At 48.1% G+C, this 18,469-nt stretch overlaps 1 protein-coding gene across 2 annotated transcripts in view; it reads left to right on the forward strand.

Moving 5' to 3' along the window:
* The window catches only part of TIMELESS (timeless circadian regulator), a 419,423-nt gene that overhangs the window by 40,499 nt on the left and 360,455 nt on the right, over positions 1-18,469 (forward strand). Inside the window, exons 4-5 of one of the 2 annotated variants that reach the window (XM_063952567.1) lie at positions 638-791; positions 933-1,047. In XM_063952567.1, coding sequence (XP_063808637.1) covers positions 638-791; positions 933-1,047 — 269 coding nt within the window. The remainder of the gene's footprint in view (positions 1-637; positions 792-932; positions 1,048-18,469) is intronic. The other variant, XM_063952568.1, reaches the window with a different exon arrangement.

The following is an 18,469-nucleotide window of genomic DNA, read 5'->3' on the forward strand; positions in this document are numbered from 1 at the left end:
TGCTGCAGAGTCATCCGCACTCTCCCGCCCGTTTGGGAGCTTTGGTATAATCCCCATGGTCCTTACGGAGTCCCCAGCATCCACTAGGACGTTAGAGAAAATAAGAATTTACTCACCGGTAATTCTATTTCTCGTAGTCCGTAGTGGATGCTGGGCGCCCGTCCCTAGTGCGGACTTTCTGCAATATGTGTATATAGTTATTGCTTGATAAAGGGTTATGTTGGCATCCATTGGTTGATGCTCTGTTGTTTGTTCATACTGTTAACTGGGTAAGTTTATCACAAGTTATACGGTGTGGCTGGTATGAGTCTTACCCTGGATTCCAAAATCCTTTCCTTGTACTGTCAGCTCTTCCGGGCACAGTTTCCTTAACTGAGGTCTGGAGGAGGGGCATAGAGGGAGGAGCCAGTGCACACCAGATAGTATTAAATCTTTCTTTAGAGTGCCCAGTCTCCTGCGGAGCCTGCTATTCCCCATGGTCCTTACGGAGTCCCCAGCATCCACTACGGACTACGAGAAATAGAATTATCGGTGAGTAAATTCTTATTTTTTGTCTTAATTACATTTTGATTTACAATGTATGCGTCAGCTGACTAGGTTTCCCACTTGCTTTCTTTCCCCCCCCCCTCTTTTCTAGAAAGTGTGAAAGATTTAATCCGTTACCTGAGACATGAAGATGAAACCAGGGATATTCGGCAACAACTGGGCGCAGCCCAGATCCTGCAGAATGATTTGGTGCATTTAGTAATTCAGCATAGCAATGACAGGCAGCTCTTTGATGCTGTTATCAGGTAATGTGAACTGCAAGGTCCTATTAGTTATTATTTTCATTAACCAAAGTTTAAGTCCAAAGTAACTATGTAGAGATTTGTTCAACATGCACATACGGTATACAATTTTTTAAAAATATCTGCTTCACCTCATTTTGATAGGTTGATGGTGAATTTAACCCAACCAGCACTTCTATGCTTTGGGAAAGTGCCGCAGGACCCCACATTTCGCCACCATTTCTTGATGGTTGTGTCCTACCTACAAGCTTATAAAGAGGTGAGGTTGCACGATATAGCTGTCCGTACCTAGGAGCGTTTCAAACGATATGCAGTTTTAAGATAAAAATAACGGAAGATGCACACAGATTCAAATGTTTTCTTGTACGCTTAACTAAGTAGTCTAGCATTTGTTTCTAATTAATTAATTAATTCAAGATAGAATTATAGCTGATACATAGAATGGCGCCAATCTTCTTAGTATGCTGCTTTTTTTATTGTCTTTATGGTGTTCACAAGGAGCTAGTTTAAAAAATTCTCATACAGCAAGGTGGCAGAACACTGGACCATAGGGATTGCATGTTGGGGCTGGAGCTGGCACCTAAATTAAACTAGCTTTTATAGCTCCTCCCCCTGCAACCCCAGGGCATTTTTTTTTACTTTTATTTGCAAGATTAGCACTGTGCACTGCTTGTAGCATTGCACAGCAATAGTGCAGCGGCTGCAGGGAACTGTTTACGCCACCAGTGACCAGCTTGCTGGAGTGCACTGGAAGGGTCCCTGCATTTCTTTGCTCCTGGCCAAGGGACAGTGTGCGCCAGCACCCAATGTTAGAAGTTGCCGAGCGCCCAGCGCTGTCCTGACTGACTAGATGATGCCATTAGCTGGGTTCCTTAGTGCCGGCTCCACTCCCAAGCAGGGAGGGGGAGCGCATGCGATACAGGCTGCTCGGTTGTCGGGCTGGGACCAGTATTTTTCCTGTTAAGTCGTAACACAATGGATCTACGACACACGAGGAGACACTGCTGATTGATTTGATTATATGACCGTGGTATGGTGAAGATTTTGTTTTTCTTAAAGTCAGGTTTAGGCATGGATCTTCATCTTTCATCCATGAGAGTCCATGTTTCAGCACTTTAAGTAAATTTTCATAGACTCTAAAAAGTTAACTTAAGTGTCCAGACTCCTACAGCACCAGCCATACCCTAGTTCTCTCCAGTGTCCCCCAGATTTAGCAGGTAAGAACCAAAATCTTTTGTTTTAGTTTTCATTTCTCATTTTTCATTCAGCGAATAGGATTTAACACCATTATAAAAATGCTGTCATTTTCAGCAAATAAAAAAAGTATCTTGAAGATCTGCATCCTCTGTCCATTTCTAGTGAGAACTCTATGCCCTTATATTGTCGTATTTGGCTTATTGCAGCCTACTACTAGGAGACCATCACTGCTGCCAATTGTTCTCTATTGCAAATCTGTAATTCTTACACAACGCATGTCCTCCTTACATCCATTTGCTAGCTATCATGTCTAAAGTACTGAAGTTTACCTTCAAAGGCCTCTACTTTCTAATCCTCTTTACTTGTCTGCTTTAATGTCTTTACTATGCCTCTAATGGGTGTGGTATAATAGATAGTCTCTAGTTAGACAATCAATAGATAGACACCACATTTTAGACAGACATTAGGTCGACAGGGGCAAAAGGTCGACATGAAAAAAAAGGTAGACAGTACTAAAAAAATGGTCGACACCATGTTTTTTGCATTTTTGTGGTTTGTGTGGATAGTTTTATCATCTGGGACCCCCAATTGTAGAAAGGCATACCCTCACGGGGCTCGCTTCGCTCGCCACAAGGTTTATAACCAACTCTATGCCGACATGGATAGAGACGGTATGAAATACTCCAAAAACATGTTACATTTTAAAAAAACATTTGTCTATCTTTTTTATGTCGACCATTTTCATGTCGACCTTTTGTACTGTCTGCCTTTTTCATGTCGACCTTTTGACCCTGTCGACCTAATGTTTGTCTATCTATTGACTGTCTAACTAGACACTGTCTATCAACCGGATACCGCCTCTAATACCCCTTTTACACCACCAGCATATAACACGGGTTATTGCACATGACTGTTCATAACCCGTGTTGCTGCTCGGTGTAAAAGGGCTGAGTTGGAATAATCCGGGTTGAGTGACCCAGTATTCCAACTCGGGTAGTTTGCAGGGTTGAACACTGCAAACTGTGCTGTGTAAACGGGAGCCAGGTCGCATCGACCCGGCTTCCCGTTTACAGTGAATGTGCAAGCTGCGCTGGGAGGTTCTGGGATCTCCAAGCCCCGCCCCCGCCGCATCACCAGCAACGTCACCAACCCAGCAATATGCTGGGCTGGTGACTGCAGTGGGAAAAGGGGCTGACGCGTGTCGCAGTCGGGTAGCACCCGTGTCAGGCTCCCAGCTGCGACCCGCGATATTGGTCTAAAAGCGGTATAATACTCTCTTGCCCACAATTGTCTACAATACTATTCCTCTGCTGCTGTCACTCTGCAACTGAACTGTTGGATGCTCTCACAGCTGTGCTTACCCGAAGTAGTTTCCATGTACTGCTCTTAGTGCTTCACCTTCTGTTTTCAACCTGCAAATAAAATATAAGCTCTCTGGAACCTATTGAATTCTCTTTTCTTTTTTGTTCTGTAAATGTACTGTAAAGCATTTCTTTGTGTTGTGTCTTGTATTGTGTTTGTGGGCCAAACAGAAAGAAAGAGTAACATAGCACCTTGTCAACTGTAATTTCTCTTACGTCCTAGAGGATGCTGGGGACTCCATAAGGACCATGGGGTATAGACGGGCTCCTCAGGAGACATGGGCACTATAAAGAACTTTAGAATGGGTGTGCACTGGCTCCTCCTTCTATGCCCCTCCTACAGACCTCGGTTAGATCCTGTGCCCAGAGGAGATTGGGTGCACTACAGGGGAGCTCTCCTGAGTTTCTCTGATAAAGAATTTTATTAGGTTTTTTATTTTCAGGGAGCACTGCTGGCAACAGGCTCCCTGCATCGTGTGACTGAGGAGAGAGAAGCAGACCTACTTAAGTGATAGGCACTGCTTCTTAGGCTACTGGACACCATTAGCTCCAGATGGAGTCGGAACGCAGGTCTCCCCTCGCTGTTCGTCCCGGAGCCGCGCCGCCGTCCTCCTCGCAGAGCCGGAAGATTGAAGCCGGGTGAGTATAAAAAGAAAAGAAGACTTCAAGGCGGCAGAAGACTTAAGATCTTCACTGAGGTAAGCGGCCATTGCTCCCACACACACTACACACACTAGCGGGCACAGATGGGCGCAGGGGGGGGCGCCCTGGGCAGCAATTAAACCTCTATATCTGGCATAGATACTGCGGAGGCAGTAATTCTTTAAATCCCTCCGCCAGTTTGAGATATTTTGAGCGGGACCGAAGCCCACCGCTGGAGGGGGCGAAGCTTGGTCCCTCAGCACTAACCAGCGCCATTTTCTCCACAGAGATCTGCAGAGAAGCTGGCTCCCCGGTCTCTCCCCTGCTGAACACGGTGACAGACGGCTGAAAAGAGGAGGGGGGGGGGGGGGTCACTTGTAAGGCGTAGTGAGTGTATTACACAGTAATTTCATATAAGAGCGCTATTATCTGGGACATTATTTTCCAGTGTCAGTTGGCGCTGGGTGTGTGCTGGCATACTCTCTCTCTGTCTCTCCAAAGGGCCTTATTGGGGAACTGTCTCCTTATAACTATATCCCTGTGTGTGTGGGGGTGTCGATACGAGTGTGTCGGCATGTCTGATGCGGAAGGCTCAGCTAAGGAGGAGGTGGAGCAGATGATTGTGGTGTCGCCGTCGGCAACGCCGACTCATGATTGGATGGACATGTGGAATGTTTTAAATGCAAATGTGACCTTATTACATAAGAGATTGGACAAAGCAGAGTCCAGGGAAAGAGCAGGGAGTCAATCCACGGCTTTGGCTGGGTCACTGGGGCCTTCTGGGTCTCAAAAAGTCCCCTATCCCAAATAGCAGACACTGATACCGACACGGACTCTGACTCCAGTGTCGACTACGATGAAGCGAGGTTGCACCCAAGGGTGGCAAAAAGTATTAATTATATGATTATTGCAATAAAACAGGTTTTGCATGTCACAGATGACACGAGGGTGCGCATGTATAGGGAAAAGAAACCTGAGGTGCTCTTTCCCCCATCCCATGAGCTTAACGAGTTGTTTGAAAAAGCTTGGGAAACGCCTGATAAAAAAACTGCAGATTCCCAAGAGGGTTCTTATGGCATATCCTTTCCCTGCACAGGACAGGTTACGTTGGGAATCCTCACCCAGGGTGGACAAGGCTTTAACACGCCTGTCCAAGAAAGTGGCGATACCGTCTCCGGACACGGCAGCCCTCAAGGATCCTGCTGATCGCAGACAGGAAACTACTTTAAAGTCTATTTATGCGCATACAGGTGCTTTGCTCAGACCGGCAATAGCATCGGCATGGGTGTGTAGTGCAGTTGCAGCTTGGACAGATACCTTGTCAGCTGACCTTGATACCCTAGATAGGGATACCATTTTATTGACCTTAGACCACATTAAAGACGCAGTCTTATATATGAGGGACGCTCAAAGAGATGTTGGGCTGCTGGGTTCGAGAGCCAACGCCATGACGATTTCTGCTAGGCGCGCCCTGTGGACCCGCCAATGGACGGGTGATGCCGACTCAAAGAAACATATGGAGGTTTTGCCATACAAAGGTGAAGTTTTATTTGGGGAAGGTCTCGCGGACCTCATTGCCACAGCTACCGCGGGTAAATCTACCTTTTTGCCTTTTGTTCCCCCACAGCAAAAGAAAACTCCACAATATCAGATGCAGTCCTTTCGGTCGCGTAAGTCCAGAAGAGGTCGGGGCTCATCTTTCCTCGCCAGAGGTAAGGGTAGAGCAAAGAGAGCACCTGCTCCAGCTAGTTCCCAGGAGCAGAAGTCCTCCCCGGCTTCTACTAAATCTACCGCATGACGCTGGGGCACCACTGAAGGAGTCCACACCGGTGAGGGCATGTCTTCGACTCTTCAGCCAGGTCTGGGTTCTGTCAGACGTGGATCCTTGGGCGATGGATATTGTATCCCAAGGCTACAAACTGGAATTCGAAGAGGTGCCCCCTCGCCGATTTTTCTTGAAATTCTTTATTTATACGTGGTTAAACATGGTATAAAAACATTGCATGAACAAAGGGACTGGAGGCCAACAGAGCCCACGTCTAGCATAAACCACAAATTTTCAGATAAACAACTGAGTTAGTCTAAGAGGACAGAACAGTAACGTTCCAATATGGAGGTCAGGGGGGGGGGGGAGGAGGAAGGGGGAAAAAAAGGGGGGGGGGGGGGAACCACGGTATCATTTGTGCTCAGTGTATATCCTGGAAATGGTAGGATTAAGAAAAAGAGTGAGAAGGGGGGATCAAGGGGGAGACAGAAGAAGAGTAGAAAAAGGGAAAAGGAGAAGAGAGTGAGAGGGAGGAAGAGATGGGGGAGAAAAACATAGGGGGAAAGCAGCAGGCAGTGCCCATGGGTCTACGGAGTAAGCTAGGGGCAAGGGTGGGGGGGCGGGCCTCCACGTTCAGCAGCGAGCCACGGGGCCCAGACCTGCTCAAAGATGTGGCCCCGGTCGTGGAGATAGTATGTGATCTTTTCCATTGAGGCAATGTGCCAAATTTTGGTTTTAAGGGACTGGAGAGAGGGTGGTGAGGGTTTCTTCCAATTAAGAGCTATCAGCGACTTTGCCGCCGCCAGGATGTGTGAGGTCAGTTTCTGGGAAAATTTATTAAGTAATTGAGGAGGGAGACATAGTAAAAAGATCCAAGGATCTTTCAGCACAGGAGAATCTAAAAGCGAATTGAGGAGGGAGTGGACTAAGTCCCAAAAGGGAGCGATGAATGGGCAGGTCCACCATATGTGGAGCATAGTGCCCCTGGCTCCGCAATTCCTCCAGCAATTAGGGGAAGAAGATGGAAAGAATTTATTATTTCGGTCAGGGGTGTAGTACCAGCGGTAGTAAACTTTGTAGGCTGTTTCTTTAAAGACAGTAGCGATACAGGATTTAGCAATCCCCAGTCTCATGTCCTCCCAGTCCTCACTGTCCGACGGGGGTCCAAGATCGCGTTCCCATGCGAGCTCGTGGGGCCGGGAGGGGGGAAGAGAGGCCTCTAGTAATAGGGAGTAGAGTTGGGAGATTAGGCCTTTGGATAGATGGGAGTTGGTGCATAGGATTTCAAAGGGGGTGAGAGCACGGAGCACCGCGGAGGAGGGGAGAGAGGCTAGGAAGTGGCGTATTTGTAAAAATTGGAAGGGATTAAGTGGGTGTGAAGGGGTCTTTTGTTGAAGGTCTGGTAGGGACAGCCATTGGCCCCGATCGGCAAAATTGATCGGAAATTTGAAGCCCAGCGTTATCCACAGACGGAACCTCACAGTCGAGAGTCCAGGAGGAAACATAGGGTTCTGCCAGACAGGGGTCAAGGGCGAGGGAGTAGTGGTGAGACCCTTCTTCAGGGAGAGGGAGTCCCAAGTTTTAAGGTTAAGTTTAATAGTGGGGAGAAGTTTAGAGGTTGGGGGGCGGGAGGTGGGGGGCAGACCCCATAAGGGGGTCAGGTCCGGGAGGCCGATGTAGGCCGCCTAAATATCCAGCCAAGATATAGATCCCGGAGGAGCATAGGAGGTGACAATATGGGATAAGTGGGAGGCAAGATAGTAAAGTGTGATGTCAGGAAGGCCCCTACCTCCCGCGGAGGTTGGCCTTTTCAGGGTATTGGCGGCGATGCGGGGGGGTCTGTGGTTCCAAATAAAACGTATAAGGGCTCGTTGGATAGTGCGAAGAAAGGAAGCCGGGACTGCCACTGGGAGGGTCTGGAAAAGGTAAAGCCATTTAGGGACTATGGTCATTTTAACCGCTATAATCCTGCCCAGCCATGAAATAAAGAGACTGTTCCAGGAGGTCAGGGCAGCGAGTGTGTAGGTGAGAAGGGATGGGAAGTTTTCCCGGAAGAGAGAATCATAGCGAGAGGTCAGGTTAATCCCCAAGTATTTAATCTTTGTGGGCTGCCATTTAAAATTAAAGGTAGCGCGGAGAGACTCAGCTTCCCGGTGAGGGACATGAAGTAACATGGCCTCGGATTTGGAGCAGTTGATCTTATATCCTGATATAAGGCTATAAGATTGCAGGACTGAGAATAAGTTTGGGAGTGAGATAAGGGGTTGGGTCAGGGAGAGTAAGATGTCGTCAGCGAAGAGGGAGATTTTAGGGTCGGTGTGGCCTACTTGTATTCCGTGTATATCCGGGTGGGCTCTAATTTGGGATGCGAGGGGTTCAATAATAAGGGCAAATATTAATGGTGATAGGGGGCAACCCTGACGTGTACCATTCGATATGCTAAGTGGGGCTGATGGGACACCATTGATTAAGACCGTGGCAGAGGGAGCAGAGTATAGTGCCAGGACGCCAGTGAGGAAGCTACCAGACAAGCCATAGGCCTCCAGAGCGGCTTTCAGAAAACTCCAGGAGATCCGGTCAAATGCCTTTTCAGCGTCTAAAGAGAGCATGATGGTGGGGGATCTCCTGGAGTTCGAGATGTGTATAAGATCGACAGCACGTCTGGTGTTGTCTCTCGCCTGACGGCCCGGGATAAACCCCACCTGGTCGTAATGAACAAGAGAGGGGAGGTAGGGGTTAAGACGGTTGGCCAGGATCTTGGCGAAGATTTTCAGATCCAGATTCAAGAGAGATATAGGGCGGCAGCTAGCGCAGTTAAGGGTATCCTTGCCCTCTTTAGGGATTACTCCTCGTCGATTTTTCAAGTCGGCCTTGCCAGCTTCTACCCCAGAGAGGGAAGTAGTGTTAGCTGCAATTCAAAAGCTGTATCAACAGCAAGTGCTTGTCAAGGTTCCCCTAGTTCAACAGGGGAAAGGGTACTATTCGACCCTGTTCGTGGTCCCGAAGCCGGATGGTTCGGTCAGACCTATTTTAAATCTAAAATCCCTAAACCTGTACTTGAAAAAGTTCAAATTCAAGATGGAATCGCTCCGGGCTGTTATCTCCAGTCTGGAAGGGGGGGATTTTATGGTGTCACTCGACATAAAGGATGCATACCTTCATGTCCCCATATATCCTCCTCATCAGGCGTACCTGAGATTCGCTGTATGGGACTGTCATTACCAGTTTCAGACGTTGCCGTTTGGGCTTTCCACGGCCCCGAGGATTTTCACCAAGGTGATGGCGAAGATGATGGTGCTCCTGCGCAGGCAGGGAGTCACAATTATCCCATACTTGGACTATCTCCTGATAAAAGCAAGATCGAGAGATCAATTGCAGAAGAGCGTGTCGCTCTCCCTGAGAGTGCTACAGCAACACGGTTGGATTCTCAATCTGCCAAAGTCACAATTGATTCCAACGACTTGACTATCATTCCTAGGCATGATTCTGGACACGGAAATGAAGAGGGTTTTTCTCCCGGTGGAAAAAGCCCAGGACCTCCAGAACATGGTCAGAGATTTGCTAAAACCAAAAAGAGTGTCTCTTCATCAATGCACTCGAGTTCTGGGGAAAATGGTGGCAGCCTACGAGGCCATCCCCTTTGGCAGGTTTCATGCAAGGACTTTTCAGTGGGATCTCCTGGACAAGTGGTCAGGGTCCCATCTAATAATACATCAGAAAATAAGCCTGTCCCCACGGGCCAGGGTGTCTCTCCTGTGGTGGCTGCAAAGTGCTCACCTTCTAGAGGGTCGCAGGTTCGGCATTCAAGACTGGGTTCTGGTGACCACGGACGCGAGCCTCCGAGGATGGGGAGCAATCGCACAAGGAAGAAGTTTTCAGGGCCTATGGTCAAGCCAGGAGGCTTGTCTACACATCAACGTACTGGAATTGAGGGCCATATACAACGGCCTACGACAAGCTGAGAATCTTCTTCGCGACCTACCGGTTCTGATCCAATCAGACAACGTCACAGCCGTGGCTCATGTAAACCGCCAAGGCGGGACAAAGAGCAGAGTGGCAATGGCGGAAGCCGCCAGGATTCTTCGCTGGGCGGAAAATCACGTAAGCGCTCTGTCAGCGGTCTTCATTCCGGGAGTGGACAACTGGGAGGCAGACTTCCTCAGCAGACACAATCTCCATCCAGGATAGTGGGGACTTCATCAAGACGTTTTTACAGAGAGAACAAGTCTTTGGGGAATTCCTCACATAGACATGATGGCGTCACGCCTCAACAAGAAGCTTCGGAGGTATTGCGCTAGGTCAAGGGACCCTCAGGCAGTAGCGGTGGACGCTCTGGTGACACCTTGGGTGTTTCAGTCGGTCTATGTGTTCCCCCCTCTTCCTCTCATCTCAAAAATATTGAGAATCGTAACACAAAAAAGAGTGAGAACAATCCTCATTGTTCCAGATTGGCCTCGAAGGGCCTGGTATTCAGATCTTCAAGAGATGCTCACAGAAGATCCATGGCCTCTTCCTCTCAGGGAGGACCTGTTACAACAGGGGCCCTGCGTGTTCCAAGACTTACCGCGGTTACGTTTGACGGCATGGCGGTTGAACGCCGCATCCTAGCTAGGAAAGGTATTCCGGAGGAGGTCATCCCTACTCTGATAAAGGCTAGGAAGGAGGTGACGGCAAAACATTATCACCGTATCTGGAGGAAATATGTTTCTTGGTGTGAAGCCAAGAATGCTCCTACGGAAGATTTCCATCTGGGCCGTTTTCTCCACTTTCTACAGACAGGAGTGGATATGGGCCTATAATTGGGCTCCATTAAGGTACAGATTTCGGCCCTATCTATTTTCTTTCAGAGGGAATTGGCTTCTCTCCCAGAAGTCCAGACTTTTGTAAAGGGAGTGCTGCACGTCCAGCCTCCTTTTGTGCCCCCTGTGGCACCTTGGGACCTTAACGTGGTGTTATGGTTCCTGAAGTCTCACTGGTTTGAACCTCTTCAAACGGTTGAATTGAAATTTCTCACTTGGAAGGTGGTCATGTTGTTGGCCTTGGTATCTGCAAGGCGAGTGTCCGAATTGGCGGCCTTGTCTCACAAGAGCCCCTATTTGACCTTCCACGTGGATAGAGCAGAGTTGAGGACTTGTCCTCAACTTTTGCCTAAGGTGGTTTCTTCATTTCATATGAACCAACCTATTGTGGTGCCTGTGGCTACGGGTGACTTGGAGGATTCCAACTCCCTGGATGTAGTCAGGGCCTTAAAAAACTATGTAGCCAGGACGGCTCGAATTAGGAAAACAGAAGCACTGTTTGTCCTGTATGCAGCCAACAAAGTTGGCGCTCCTGCTTCGAAGCAGACTATTGCTCGCTGGATCTGTAACACGATTCAGCAGGCTCATTCTACGGCGGGATTGTCGTTAACAAATTCAGTGAAGGCCCATTCCACTAGGAAGGTGGCCTCGTCTTGGGCGGCTGCCCGAGGCGTCTCGGCTTTACAGCTTTGCCGAGCGGCTACCTGGTCAGGTTCAAACACTTTTGCAAAGTTCTATAAGTTTGATACCCTGGCTGATGAGGACCTTGCGTTTGCTCGGTCGGTGCTGCAGAGTCGTCCGCACTCTCCCGCCCGGTCTGGAGCTTTGGTATAAACCCCATGGTCCTTACGGAGTCCCCAGCATCCTCTAGGACGTAAGAGAAAATAAGATTTTAAACCTACCGGTAAATCTTTTCACCTAGTCCGTAGAGGAAGCTGGGCGCCCGTCCCAGTGCGGACAAAATCTTCAAGGCTTGTTTATAGTTGTTGCTTACATAAGGGTTATGTTACAGTTGAGATCAGTCTTTCGCTGATACTGTTTTTTTTGTTCATACTGTTAACTGGTTGCATATAGTCCAGGTTATACGGTGTGGTTGGTGTGGGCTGGTATGAATCTTGCCCTTAGATTAACAAAATCCTTTCCTGTAATTGTCCGTCTCCTATGGGCACAGTTTCTCTAACTGAGGTCTGGAGGAGGGGCATAGAGGGAGGAGCCAGTGCACACCCATTCTAAAGTTCTTTAGAGTGCCCATGTCTCCTGCGGAGCCCGTCTATACCCCATGGTCCTTACGGAGTCCCCAGCATCCTCTACGGACTAGGAGAAAAAGATTTACCGGTAGGTTTAAAATCTTATTATTACCATCCAATTTAGATTTCAGCTAGGGCATACCTCTCTCAAATATATCTTTGTATACCCCACCTGCAACGTAACTGCTTTTTGCCAAGGGGTAAAGTTACCCCCCCCCCCCTTTTTTTGTTGTTGCTTTGCTCCAGTCTCTAAATCAGCCCCAAAATTATCATATTCTAGTCAACAAATATGTGATTGTGGCAATAATTGTGTCTATTTCACCTCCTCCATACTGCACTCTTAGCAGATGTCTGATGTGCAAAACTCAATTTGATGTTGTTATGGAAACAGCTAAATATTTGTATAATATGTTAATGAGGTAAAAATAAAAGGACATTAAAATCTGAGCATTTTTTTTTTTTTTTAAACTTTACCTTTTTTTTTTTTTAAAGTTTTTGTTATTCACTGATGAGTACAGTATTTGGCTTTTACCACACCAGATATTCTACTTCACCTTTGTGGATGACACTCCTCCCTTTTCTGCTCTAGATGAGTAAGAAGCATTGAGGTGTAGGGGCTGAGATACTGCGTACACCGAGGAATCTCCTCTGTCTGGATTAGTAACCAATTAGACTAAAAGGATGGAGATGAGCCTCACTCCTCAGCGTCTGTCCTTCCAACATTACATACTTATCAAGTGTTGATAAAAAGGAGAGCTAGGATGGAGCGATCATGGTGCTACATTTCATTTAAACCTCTTACAGTAGCTCTTAGCATGAAACTTGCATTTAAAATATACGGTTATATTGTGTAGTTTTATTATTGGTTTTACCTTAAAACTAATTGACACTTTAAATCTAGCTGGTGCCTGCAAATCACAGGCCATTACATTTGGGTCTTCGTGTGTCCTGTCATTGGATTTGAACTGACTATTGTAATAATGTTTATGAAGGTTATTTCTGCTGCTGGGTACACTGGGCTCCACAAGGAATGGACAATGGGGTGTAGAGTAGGATCTTGATCCGAGGCACCAACAGGCTCAAAGCTTTAAGAAATACAAGAAAATAGCAGCGCTAATTAAAATGTTGTAAACCAGTGGTTCCCAAACTGTGTGCAGTGGCTCCCTGGGGTGCCTCGGGACACTTGCAGGGGTGCCCTGGGTTGGTGGTCCAGGACCAATTCAAATTATTTATGGTCAATATAATAGGCAAAACTAGTGTTGGTGGCTGTCAGTCATAAAATATGGGGACAAACAGAGGCAAATATTGTCCCTCACCACACAACTGACCCTAAGGATGACCTATAAACACAGTCTACTTAATTTAATATTTCTCTATCGTCCTAGTGGATGCTGGGGTTCCTGAAAGGACCATGGGGAATAGCGGCTCCGCAGGAGACAGGGCACAAAAAGTAAAGCTTTAGGATCAGGTGGTGTGCACTGGCTCCTCCCCCTATGACCCTCCTCCAAGCCTCAGTTAGGTTTTTGTGCCCGGCCGAGAAGGGTGCAATCTAGGTGGCTCTCCTAAAGAGCTGCTTAGAAAAGTTTAGCTTAGGTTTTTTATTTTACAGTGAGTCCTGCTGGCAACAGGATCACTGCATCGAGGGACTTAGGGGAGAAGAAGTGAACTCACCTGCGTGCAGGATGGATTGGCTTCTTTGGCTACTGGACATTAGCTCCAGAGGGACGATCACAGGTACAGCCTGGATGGTCACCGGAGCCTCGCCGCCGGCCCCCTTGCAGATGCTGAAAAGAGAAGAAGGTCCAGAATCGGCGGCAGAAGACTCCTCAGTCTTCTTAAGGTAGCGCACAGCACTGCAGCTGTGCGCCATTGCTCTCAGCACACTTCACACGGCAGTCACTGAGGGTGCAGGGCGCTGGGGGGGGGCGCCCTGGGCAGCAATGAAAATCCTTTTTTTGGCAAAAAATACCTCACATATAGCCTCCGGGGCTATATGGAGATATTTAACCCCTGCCAGAATCCATTTTTAAGCGGGAGACGAGCCCGCCGAAAAGGGGGCGGGGCCTATCTCCTCAGCACACAGCGCCATTTCCTCACACAGTTCCGCTGGTCAGGAAGGCTCCCAGGCTCTCCCCTGCACTGCACTACAGAAACAGGGTTAAATCAAGAGAGGGGGGGCAAAATTTGGCGAAATTGTGATTTTATAAAAGCAGCTATAAGGGAGCACTTATTATAAGGCTATCCCTGTAAAATATAGCGCTTTGGTGTGTGCTGGCAAACTCTCTCTCTGTCTCCCCAAGGGGCTAGTGGGGTCCTGTCCTCTATCAGAGCATTCCCTGTGTGTGTGTGCTATATGTCGGTACGTGTGTGTCGACATGTATGAGGACGATGTTGGTGAGGAGGCGGAGCAAATTGCCTGTAATGGTGATGTCACTCTCTAGGGAGTCGACACCGGAATGGATGGCTTATTTATGGAATTACGTGATAATGTCAACACGCTGCAAGGTCGGTTGGCGACATGAGACGGCTGGCAAACAAATTAGTACCTGTCCAGGCGTCTCAAACACCGTCAGGGGCGTTAAAACGTCCTTTTACCTCAGTCGGTCGACAGACACAGACACGGACACTGATTTCAGTGTCGACGGTGAAGAAACAAACGTATTTCCCTTTAGGGCCACACGTTACATGTTAAGGGCAATGAAGGAGGTGTTACATATTTCTGATACTACAAGTACCACAAAAGAGGGTATTATGTGGGATGTGAAAAAACTACCTGTAGTTTTTCCTGAATCAGATAAATTAAAGGAAGTGTGTGATGATGCGTGGGTTCCCCCCGATAGAAAGTTATTGGCGGTATACCCTTTCCCGCCAGAAGTTAGGGCGCGTTGGGAAACACCCCTTAGGGTGGATAAGGCGCTCACACGCTCATCAAAACAAGTGGCGGTACCGTCTATAGATAGGGCCGTCCTCAAGGAGCCAGCTGACAGGAGGCTGGAAAATATCATAAAAAGTATATACACACATACTGGTGTTATACTGCGACCAGCGATCGCCTCAGCCTGGATGTGCAGAGCTGGGGTGGCTTGGTCGGATTCCCTGACTAAAAATATTGATACCCTTGACAGGGACAGTATTTTATTGACTATAGAGCATTTAAAGGATGCATTTCTATATATACGAGATGCACGGAGGGATATTTGCACTCTGGCATCAAGAGTAAGTGCGATGTCCATATCTGCCACAAGATGTTTATGGACACGACAGTGGTCAGGTGATGCAGATTCCAAACGGCACAAAGGTGTATTGCCGTATAAAGGAAGAGGAGTTATTTGGGGTCGGTCCATCGGACCTGGTGGCCACGGCAACTGCTGGAAAATCCACCGTTTTTACCCTAAGTCACATCTCTGCAGAAAAAGACACCGTCTTTTCAGCCTCAGTCCTTTCGTCCCTATAAGAGTCATATCTGCCCAGGGATAGAGGAAAGGGAAGAAGACTGCAGCAGGCAGCCCATTCCCAGGAACAGAAGCCTTCCACCGCTTCTGCCAAGCTCTCAGCATGACGCTGGGACCGTACAGGACCCCTGGATCCTACAAGTAGTATCCCAGGGGTACAGATTGGAATGTCGAGACGTTTCCCCCTCGCAGGCTCCTGAAGTCTGCTTTACCAAGGTCTCCCTCCGACAAGGAGGCAGTATGGGAAACAATTCACAAGCTGTATTCCCAGCAGGTGATAATCAAATTACCCCTCCTACAACAAGGAAAGGGGTATTATTCCACACTATATTGTGGTACTGAAGCCAGAAGGCTAGGTGAGACCTATTCGAAATCTAAAAAAATTTGAACACTTACAAAGGTTCAAATCAAGATGGAGTCACTCAGAGCAGTGATAACGAACCAGGAAGAAGGGGACTATATAGTGTCCCGGGACATCAGGGATGCTTACCTCCATGTCCCAAATTTGCCCTTCTCACTAAGGGTACTTCAGGTTCGTGGTACAGAACTGTCACTATCCGTTTCAGACGCTGCCGTTTGGATTGTCCACGGCACCCCGGGTCTTTACCAAGGTAATGGCCGAAATGATGATTCTTCTTCAAAGAAAAGGCGTCTTAATTATCCCTTACTTGGACGATCTCCTGATAAGGGCAAAGTCCAGGGAACAGTTGGAGGTCGGAGTAGCACTATCTCGGATACTGCTACAACAGCACGGGTGGATTCTAAATATTCCAAAATCGCAGCTGTTCCCGACGACACGTCTGCTGTGCCTAGGGATGATTCTGGACACAGTCCAGAAAAAGGTGTTTCTCCCGGAAGAGAAAGCCAGGGAGTTATCCGAGCTAGTCAGGAACCTCCTAAAACCAGGAAAAGAGGCTTCCTACGAAGCAATTCCATTCGGCAGATTTCACGCAAGAACTTTTCAGTGGGATCTGCTGGACAAATGGTCCGGATCACATCTTCAGATGCATCAGCGGATAACCCTATATCCAAGGACAAGGGTGTCTCTCCTGTGGTGGTTACAGAGTGCTCATCTTCTAGAGGGCCGCAGATTCGGCATTCAGGATTGGATGCTGGTGACCACGGAGGCCAGCCCGAGAGGCTGGGGAGCAGTCACACAAGGAAAAAATTTCCAGGGAGTGTGATCAAGTCTGGAGATTTTTCTCCACATAAATATACTGGAGCTAAGGGTAATTTTATAATGCTCTAAGCTTAGCAAGACCTCTGCTTCAAGGTCAGCCGGTATTGATCCAGTGGGAAAAACATCACGGCAGTCGCCCACGTAAACAGACAGGGCGGCACAAGAAGCAGGAGGGCAATGGCAAAAACTGCAAGGACTTTTCGCTGGGCGGAAAATCATGTGATAGCACTGTCAGCAGTGTTTCATTCCGGGAATGGAAACTGGGAAGCAGACTTCCTCAGCAGGCACGACCTCCACCCGGGAGAGTGGAAACTTCATCGGGAAGTTTTTCCACATGATTGTGAACCGTTGGGAAATACCAAAGGTGGACATGATGGCGTCCCGTCTGAACAAAAAACGGGACAGGTATTGCGCCAGGTCAAGAGACCCTCAGGCAATAGCTGTGGACGTTCTGGTAACACCGTGGGTGTACCAGTCGGTGTATGTGTTCCCTCCTCTGCTTCTCATACCTAAGGTACTGAGAATTATAAGACGTAGAGGAGTAAGAACTATACTCATGGCTCCGGATTGGCCAAGAAGGACTTGGTACCCGGAACTTCAAGAGATGCTCACAGAGGACTTATGGCCTCTGCCGCTAAGAAGGGACTTGCTTCAGCAAGTACCATGTCTGTTCCAAGACTTACCGCAGCTGCGTTTGACGGCATGGCGGTGGAACGCCGGATCCTAAGGGAAAAAGGCATTCCGGAAGAGGTCATTCCTACCCTGGTCAAAGCCAGGAAGGAGGTGACCGCACAACATTATCACCACATGGGGCGAAAATATGTTGCGTGGTGTGAGGCCAGGAAGGCCCCACGAAGAAATTTCAACTCGGTCGATTCCTGCATTTCCTGCAAACAGGAGTGTCTATGGGCCTCAAATTGGGGTCCATTAAGGTTCAAATTTCGGCCCTGTCGATTTTCTTCCAGAAAGAATTGGCTTCAGTTCCTGAAGTCCAGAAGTTTGTCAAGGGAGTATTGCATATACAACCCCCTTTTGTGCCTCCAGTGGCACTGTGGGATCTCAACGTAGTTCTGGGATTCCTCAAATCACATTGGTTTAAAACCAGTCAAATCTGTGGATTTGAAGCATCTCACATGAAAAGTGACCATGCTCTTGGCCCTGGCCTGGGCCAGGCGAGTGTCAAATTGGTGTTTTTTTTCTCAAAAAAGCCCATATCTGTTTGTCCATTCGGACAGGGCAGAGCTGCGGACTCGTCCCCAGTTCTCTCCCTAAGGTGGTGTCAGTGTTTCACCTGAACCAGCTTATTGTGGTGCCTTGCGCCTACTAAGGACTTGGAGGACTCCAAGTTGCTAGATGTTGTCAGGGCCCTGAAAATATAGGTTCCAGGACGGCTGGAGTCAGGAAAACTGACTTGCTGTTATCCTGTATGCACCCAACAAACTGGGTGCTCTTGCTTCTAAGCAGACTATTGCTAGTTGGATGTGTAATACAATTCAGCTTGCACATTCTGTGGCAGGCCTGCCACAGCCAAAATATGTAAATGCCCATTCCACAAGGAAGGTGGGCTCATCTTGGGCGGCTGCCCGAGGGGTCTCGGCTTTACAACTTTGCCGAGCGGCTACTTAGTCAGGGGCAAACACGTTTGTAAAATCCTACAAATTTGATACCCTGGCTAAGGAGGACCTGGAGTTCTCTCATTCGGTGCTGCAGAGTCATCCGCACTCTCCCGCCCGTTTGGGAGCTTTGGTATAATCCCCATGGTCCTTTCAGGAACCCCAGCATCCACTAGGACGATAGAGAAAATAAGAATTTACTTACCGATAATTCTATTTCTCGGAGTCCGTAGTGGATGCTGGGCGCCCATCCCAAGTGCGGATTATCTGCAATACTTGTACATAGTTACAAAAATCGGGTTATTATTGTTGTGAGCCATCTTTTCAGAGGCTCCGCTGTTATCATACTGTTAACTGGGTTCAGATCACAGGTTGTACAGTGTGATTGGTGTGGCTGGTATGAGTCTTACCCGGGATTCAAAATC

Source organism: Pseudophryne corroboree, chromosome 2 (genome assembly GCF_028390025.1).
Source record: "Pseudophryne corroboree isolate aPseCor3 chromosome 2, aPseCor3.hap2, whole genome shotgun sequence".
Taxonomy (NCBI): Eukaryota; Metazoa; Chordata; class Amphibia; order Anura; family Myobatrachidae; genus Pseudophryne; species Pseudophryne corroboree.